Here is an 8,063-nt window from a genome sequence, read left to right as displayed (position 1 = left end):
TTAAACCTCCTGGGTAGCTCTGTTTGGCTGGCTGTAATGAAAATGTCTGTTTCACAACTGGGGGGTGAAGGTGTGAGGGGCACACACATGGAAGTGGTGGGAGGGGGCTGTGGAGAGGAAGGTGCCTTGGACGTGGTGCTTAGGGACATGGGTTAGTGGGTGACACTGGTGGTAGGGAGCCGGTTGGACCAGATGATCTTGGGGGTCCTTCCCCAACATTCACCATTCTGTGGATCTCTGATCCAAGCGGCCGGGAGAGGCCGCGTGAGCGAAGCGGCGCTGCGGGCAGCCTGGCGCAGGGCCGCGGCCCTCCCGACCCGCGCCGTGCCGGGGGCTCCCTCCCGGCTCCCCGCGGCCGGCGGCGGCCCCGCGGGGCAGGTGCGGAGCGGGGCCCCGGGGCTTCGGCGGGGCGGCCTCGGCGGGGCCGGGGAGCCCGGCGGGGCGGGGCGGCAGCGGGCGCCGCCCCCGGGCCCTGCCGCCGCCGCCGCCTCCCCGCCCGCCGCCCCGGCCGCAGGCTCCGTGGGGGCCGGGCCGGCGGAGCAGCCCCCGAAGTTCGCGGAGCGGCCGGCGCCGGGGCCATGTGGCTGCTGTGGCTGCTGCTGGGCTCGGCGGGTGAGTGCGGGCGCGGGGGGCGGCGTGGGCTCGGCGCGGCGGGGGAGGGCGCCGGGGCCTCCCGCCTCCCGGCGGCGCCTGGCGGGCCGGGCCGGGGGCCGCCGGCCTCCCCTCCCCTCTCCTCCCCTCCCCTCTCCTCCCCCGGGCGGGCCGAGCCGGGGGGGCCGTGCCGTGCCGGGGGGCTGCCCGGCGGGACGGTCGTGCCCCGGGACCCGGCCCCGCTTTGCTCGGGCGGTGCGCTCCGGGGGTGGCTGTCACGGGGTGGGGTCCGCGGGTGTCCTGCCCGGCTCTGCTGCAGGTGTGAGCCGCTCCCGCAGCGGGCGCGTGGCCGGCGGCTGCCCAGCAGGCGTGGGCAGCCTGTTTCCGTGCTTGGAGTTGCCCCTTGCAGTGGGTAAAACCCCGGTTATAAAGCTCTGTTTCGTTTATTTGAAGGATATTTGTTGTCATGAAGAACTTCGAAGTTTCACAGCTCCTACAGTAAAACTTCAGACCGGGTCCGGTTTAGATGTCTGGAAGGAGAAGAGGTGCAGTAGAAGTTGCACTTCTGAAATTGCATAACTGCGAGCCTCAGATGCTCTGTGCCTAACTGTCGTGTAGGTTCGGGTCCCTTCTCAAAATTATCCCAGCAGTGCCTTATTTGGAAGCCTTCAGGCAAAGCCTGGCTTTGTTTATCTGTGTTGTGTTGCCTTCTTCCTTATTAAGTTCCATTAGACTACAGAAACGCTGCCAAAATTTCACCCAATTATTCACAGCAAGGTACGCGCTTCCATGTGCTGAAGGGATTTGCGTGCGGTATCACCCTCAGGTTAACACGGAGGGCTCCGTGCTACCAGATCCCTGTCTGAACGGAGGAAGGCTTCCCAGGCGCCCCCAGCCCGTGTTCTCGTCCGCCTTCCCCTCGGGCCCTGGCCACGAAGACCTGTTTCTCATCTGGAAGTCAGCGCTGTGCTCCGTCTGCACGCTGATCTGATGCTCTTGCACAAGAGTCAGGCTGCAGTTATTTAACCAGAGTCCCTGGCTTACTTTGGGGCAGATTCAAAGAGTTTTCTGAAACTTCTTAAATGCGTTCGGTTTTCCTTTTGAAGACTGCAGTATTGAGTCTTTGGGGATTTTTTAAAAATGTTTCTTCCTCTGTATATTTTGGCACCCCTGTAACCTTCCCGCAGGGAGAATTAGTTTGTCTTTGCCCAGCCTTCGCTCTGTTTTGAATTTTAGTTTTGATAACTCCTGAAAGTATTTCTTTCCTTTTGAGTCTGTTTTGGGTACAGATCGGAAACTTTGAAGCCCTGGGGATCAATTTCAGTTAACAGAAAATAAACGCTGATTCAAGTCTCTGCCTAAACAATCGTTCCTGTTAGCTTGCAGAAATAACTGGTGACTTGGTTTGTGTCAGTGAAGATTTGCAAGGCAAAGTTCAGTACTTCATTTGAATCTTTTTTCTCAATAATATAGTTGGATCGAATACTGCTTTTGCTCCTGAAAGACCTTATCTGCATGGGAAGCGTTTTATCTTGTCACGATACATAGTGTGAACTTAACACAGGGCTGGTTTAATTTTACTGAGGACTGATTAGAAAGAGATTGTTGATCTGCAGCTGCAACCTCTGCACCCAGTGCAGGAGGTCCTCGCCTGCCTTGCTTTCTTTTTCCACTCCCCACCTCATTTCAAGTCCCATCAAGCTCTCACATGCGAGCACACCCAGGCTCTTTCATCTCTCTGTGCTCTTGCCCGTATACCCAGGTAGTGCTCGGCTCCGATCCCCTCCCGCTGCCTTCTTTGTGCCGTGCTCAGACCCGGTTCCCAGTGCTTTACATTGTCTCCGTGTCCGCTCGGGGGTTCCTGGTTGTGGGTTAGATCCTGCAAGGGTTCCCGTTACTGGCCTAGGCTGTAACAACACTATCAGGTTAAGTTAGTGTAGAGCATTTAGTTGGGAAACAGGCATCCGTGAGTGCGTTGCCTGTTGGGGAGGGAAGTGATGGCAGGAGCCGCACATACTTAGCTGAATGAACTGCTTTTAAAAAGTGTGGTTACGAAGTGAGCTGAAAAGGAAGATTGCGTTTCTTCTGGCAACTACAAAACTTGTTCCTGTTTTAGGTGTGAAGTAGTCTTACGAATGTCAGTCTTCAGCAGGCTGGGGAGTCAGAATGCAGTGCACAGCTGGAATTCCGACGTGTGGTCTCCAGGATGTCACAGTCCATTGCGAAGACCTTTCTAAATACCTAGTATAGATATTATACCTCTTAAAATGCACTCAACCTGCTCTGCTTTAGGGGGAGGCTTTTTCTTCCTGCTCCCCTGAGTCTTTTGAACTAATGCCATTGGCATCCAGACCTTGTTCTACACAAAGCGTAAAAGTGCAGGGCCTCGTGTGCTGTCATCGCAATTTGCCACTACATCTCAACAGCTTGGAAAAGAAACAACATCCCCAAAACCAAGTAGGGGTGGAAAGCTGCTGAAGAGTAATGTTACCCCATCCATAATCTGCATTGTGTAATGGCCACTAGCTTAAAACTTCCATCTGCTACGAAGGAAATACCTGAGATTTCCCTGTGCAGGTGTTCATTTGTAGTGACGTACAGAGGTACTGCCTTGGTAGAATTGCTTTGCTGAAAACCTCCATATGCCGCATGGGAGCTGAAGGGCTTTACAGCTCTGTTGCTGTATAAATAAAGAGAGCAAGAAAACCGCTCTGTACTTGGAGACACGTGTCTGTCCTGTGCATACAGTACATTCATTTCAAATTCTTCATACAGTCCTTTTAAAAACTCTTAGACTGGGACTAGTGAGTCAATAACCAGTGTTTTCCTCTTTCATTACGTAGGGAAGCTGCGGAGTGGTGTAGCACATGGGTACGTGAGAGACGAACAAGGATTCTTGTAGTAGCTTTGGCAAGTCAAGAAACTGCCAGCTTGGCAAACTAATAGAAGAGAGGTGTTGCACAAGAGGCATTGGATATTTGCTGGAGGAGTAAACCTGCCAGCAGTCATGGTGAGAGCAGTTGGAGGTGCTATCTTGGTGACAAGCTCCATGTCCCTTCTGGGGAGGATGCCTGGGATTTCTAGCAGGAGATAGGGCCCACAGGCAGGTTCTCTCAGGTCACTTGCTGGTTATGGGGCGTTTGGTGTCTAAAGACTTCTTTTTAGACAACTGGTACCCTACTCCTTCTGTTGCTGTCCAAACCACCGTGTGCTGCAAAGTCTGTCTCTGCTTCCTTTGCTTTCGGGGTACGAACGGTTGCCAGGCTCTACTCTCGTAAGTACAGTTTGTGATGCAAGGACTCAAGTAAGTAGATGATTATTTTGTGCGTTTCATGTTAATGTCAGGGACTTCTGATAGTGACAGGGAAACAAACGTGTCCTTGACTAGAGTTTTGTAAGTTTCCCATTGCTGCTGGGCTGTGGGGAGTTGCAGGGCCCAGGAGCTTCCAGCCGCCCTGCGTGGGACAGCGCGGTCTCAGCAGTAGCCTCAGGTGCCTGGGCTTGGGAGGCTGAAAGTGTGTGGCTGCAACGTTGCAGTCACATATTGGGATAGGAGGTGGAGCTTGTTAACTGTAAAGCAGATTGTAAAAATGCACCTTTTGTACAAATGGGAAATAAAATGTTTAAGCTTACCATCAGTCGGCAGAGCCTGTTTCACCAAGAGGCTAGCAAGCTCTTTGGATGAAAAAAATTCATGGTGGTAGTATAACACGTTTGTTGTGACAGCAGTAATCTGGCATCCTACTTCCATTTGCATGTTGATTATCTACCAGGTGAGGAATAAAATGGCTCCCCCCTTTGCTGTAAATCTGGAAGACTGTCTAGCAGGTGATGGTTTGTTAGACAGTGATGGTGGAACGAGCAGAGGTTCAGGCATCCCTCTGTTTCAGGGCAGTGGTCTGGGAAGGACTGATGCAAAATTAATTTATCACCTGGGGACAGATTTTGGTTTCTGTTTTTTGTTTGTTTGTTTAAGCCAATAAATCTTAGCAGAATAGCTTCCGTGACACCCTGTCCTGTGGTTGCTGTCTGCGCAGCCAGAAATGCAGTAATGTAGCAGGCCTGAAAAATCTCTAGTGTGAGGTCTGTAGTGATGACAGCCGTGCTTTAAATTTCAGTATTTCTGTTGTGGAAGCCACGTGATGACTTTTATGAAGTGGTAGGAAGCCTTGGAGGCTGTCATTGTTCGGTTGCCCTACCTGTTGCAGACAAGCTGTGGATGTCCTTCCTACCTTTGGTGGCAGGCACTCTGTGATGAGTATTTAAACTGGTGTCTTCAGAGCCTGAACTTGGAAATAATTTCATTGTCAGCAGGTAGATTTGGAAGATGAGGAAGGAAAAAAAAATCTATATCTTAGTAGCTGGTTGGTTTTCTTCTGTTTCTTTTTGTTTTTTGTTTTTTTTTGTCTTTTTAAATATTAAAGCAAAACTCTCCTGCTCTGGCAAGATCTCCTAACAAGATATGCTAAGATGCAGAATGGAATATTTCAAGTGAAACCAGTTTTAATGATGAGATGCATTTTGAAGTGTCTCTAAAATGAAAAACTGAATGACAGACTGCCCTTTGCCTGAAATGTAAGTAGATCATGGCTGAAGGTAATTTTATAGTCAGCCATTAGTATAATCAGTTTATCGTAAATTTACTGAATGCTGAAGAATTTTTGAGGGGGAGCTTGTATGTCTTTATTAAAAAAAAAAAAAAGGGCAAACAGTTCTGCAGAAAAACATTTAACTAAATTAACATCTCTTCTAATGAAACTTTTAACTTATACATGATGAATGAAAGATTCAGTCTGTGAGTTTTACACTGCTTTTGGCGTGGACTAAGATTGTGTATCCAGATACTTATTTGACATGTAAAAACTTGTTAAGCTGCAGTAACTTGATCATGTTGTCTGAGCCTGCCTTTTTTTTTTTTTTTCATGGATCCTCTTGCACAGTAAACCTGTCAGATTAAGAGCCAGTTCGAGCAAGCCTTACGTTGCATGCAGTGTTGTCTGTCAGGTCAAAAGAGTCCTTTTCAGGGAAAAAAGATGATGTAATGCTAATTGGTTTTGGTGTATTTTAATTTGCACATGTGAGGTAGTGAGGAGGTTTCTAAACAAAGCCACTGCTCTCTTTGTTCATTCTTGTTCTCAGCTGCCTGCACAGATAGCCGTATCTTGATTGCAGAGAAACCTGTGGAGTTAGATCTCTGATTTAGCTGCGGCTCACAGAAACATGCCCTGCAAAGTCTGAGAGCAAAGAGCGAGGCTTCCTGGTAGGGTGAGAAGTGTGTGGAGGGGCTGGGGGGTAACGTGGTAGGTAACCCGTGTGGCCCAGGTGAGTGAAATAAAAATGGAAGCGATTTGCAGGAGGGTTGCTGGTCAGGACCTTCTCCATTGCATTTCTTAAGCCTTCCTCCTGCGATGGCCTGACCAGCTGTGAACTTGAGCACAATTAAAACACACCAGGTAGAGCTGCTTTGTGTGTGAGTGAGCAGCTGTGTGAGTCGCTAAGTGATACACCTCCAGGTGAACAGGGAACCGAGGTAGAGTGATGTGGCAGTGGCACGCTGCCAAAATCATCTCTTCTGTGAGGGTGAGCCTTCACCCAGGTGTGCAGCATCAGTTAGGGTTAGGGGCTGGTGAACCCCTGGCAGATCATGCCTCTTAGCCAGATCGGGGAGCTCCTGAACGTCTCTTAGCCAGGGCATTCCCGTTTTAAAATGGGTATTGTACCTCTCAGGTGGCCTGTGAGGCTTAATTTATTAACGATTGTGAAGTGCTTAGGCTGCAGATGATTGAAGTGTGCTGTTGTGTTTTGAAATACCATTTTTTCAGTAGGCCCAAAATACAATTACTCAATTTTTAGTGGTGTATCTTTTTTTTCTCTTTAGCAGAGATCCTGACTTCTTTCTTCTTTAAATTAAAGAAAATGTCCCCAGGTTCCACACCTTGCCGTGAGTCTCTGGTGTTGTGATGTTACCTTTCATCCTCTTAGCAGACATTTTCGTATTTGAGATGGCTTATTATGAGGGGGAAAAATAAATGGAGATTTGTTTTTTCTTTGGTTCTGGGTTCTTTTTATTGCAAATATCAGATGGAAACCAATTGGACCAGTCAAGGTAGGTTAGGTGAGGTGTATTTTGAAATAACCGCGGCTGTGGGACAAAGAGTTCAATTTTAAGTAATGTTTTCTTGAGTGGTTTTTATCTGTTTTTGATAAAGTACAGCAAGGCTACTGTAGCAAGTAGGTTGCAGTCCCATTAAATATTGAAGTGTGAATTCTGCCTACTTGAGTATCACTTTCTCCTTCCTGCCCTGTTTCCCTCATTCCGTGGAGTCTGTCTTCTTGCTTTATATATTTTGCACAAATTTATTAGCTAAATTATGAGCAATTAAGATGACACTTACAGCTCCTGGCAGAGCCCTGTTGCCAGCCAAATCTGTGTCGGTGGAAGACTGGCGCTGTGCTGGGCAGAGCTCTTCTGGCTCTTAGAGCCGCGCCTTGTTCTCCGGGCTGTGCGCCTGACTGCGGCGTGACTTTGACACAGGTTGTTGTTTTTGTTTTTGGGAACCATCTCTCTCTTCCCAGCCTTCCTTCAAGCTATTAGCACTGTGGATCCCTAATTTTTGTCAGGAGCTACATGCTGCAGATAACTACAGACATGTTTCTAAAGTTCAAAATAGCTCTTCTCCTTGACATGTTCCCTACAGCTGGTAGCAGTTGGGTACAACGTAAGTAGTTTACTCAACACTATGAATTTTTCTCAGGTATTCCTGTTTTTCCTTTCTCTTCTTTTTTTGTTGTTGCTGTTACAGTACAGATTCTTCATTAGTCATTACGATTCTTCAAACAGAAGAGTTTCAGGTTTAGCATAACATGAAACACGATATAAACACACTGACACAATTATGAAAATCCATACAATTGGCAAGTTGCACGTTGTTTTCCTCTTGTAAGGCAGAGCAAGAGCTGGCAACTGGTAGCACTGTTGCTTGCCCGGAGGGCTCTGTGGGCAGCCTGCTGTGCAGCAGCGCCCCGTGCTGACCCTGCGACTGGTGCCCACTGGTTCCCTTCGCAGGGAGCGTGGCCATTGCCCCCAGGGTTGTGTTTCTGAGTTTGGGGGCTGCAATACAGCCTTCTGGTGTTCTGCTGCTGTTCTCCTGACGCAAGGGGAAGTTATGTCAGGGGCTACGTCTTTCTATAAGCTTAGCTAGCGCTCTGCGGCTAAGCGTAGCTGCTATTTCTTAGACTGTGAATCCGTTTCTTGTCAGATTAAAACTTTTTTTCCTTTCTTTCTCTTCCTGTGTCCCTGTTCTCTTGTTCTGTAGCTGCGTTTTGATGACTTAGTCTCCCTTTGCTTCTCTCCGTCCCTGAATCTTCTTACCTCTCTCCTACATGTACCTTGGTACCCCGTTGTCTTCTTTCCTTTGTGCCTCGTGACTTCACCCAAAATTGTACCTGTTGGTGCTAGTTCTAGGCACGGG

At 48.9% G+C, this 8,063-nt stretch overlaps 1 protein-coding gene across 1 annotated transcript in view; it reads left to right on the top strand.

The window, feature by feature from the left end:
* Positions 1-553: 553 nt before the first annotated feature.
* Positions 554-8,063, top strand: part of LDLRAD3 (low density lipoprotein receptor class A domain containing 3) — a 110,878-nt gene continuing 103,368 nt past the window's right edge. The window contains exon 1 of the mRNA XM_050711216.1: positions 554-612. Within this exon, the coding sequence (XP_050567173.1) occupies positions 579-612 (34 nt within the window). The 5' untranslated portion in view covers positions 554-578. The remainder of the gene's footprint in view (positions 613-8,063) is intronic.

Source organism: Cygnus atratus, chromosome 5, assembly GCF_013377495.2.
Source record: "Cygnus atratus isolate AKBS03 ecotype Queensland, Australia chromosome 5, CAtr_DNAZoo_HiC_assembly, whole genome shotgun sequence".
Classification (NCBI taxonomy): domain Eukaryota; kingdom Metazoa; phylum Chordata; class Aves; order Anseriformes; family Anatidae; genus Cygnus; species Cygnus atratus.
This window is presented reverse-complemented; position numbering and strand designations above follow the sequence as displayed.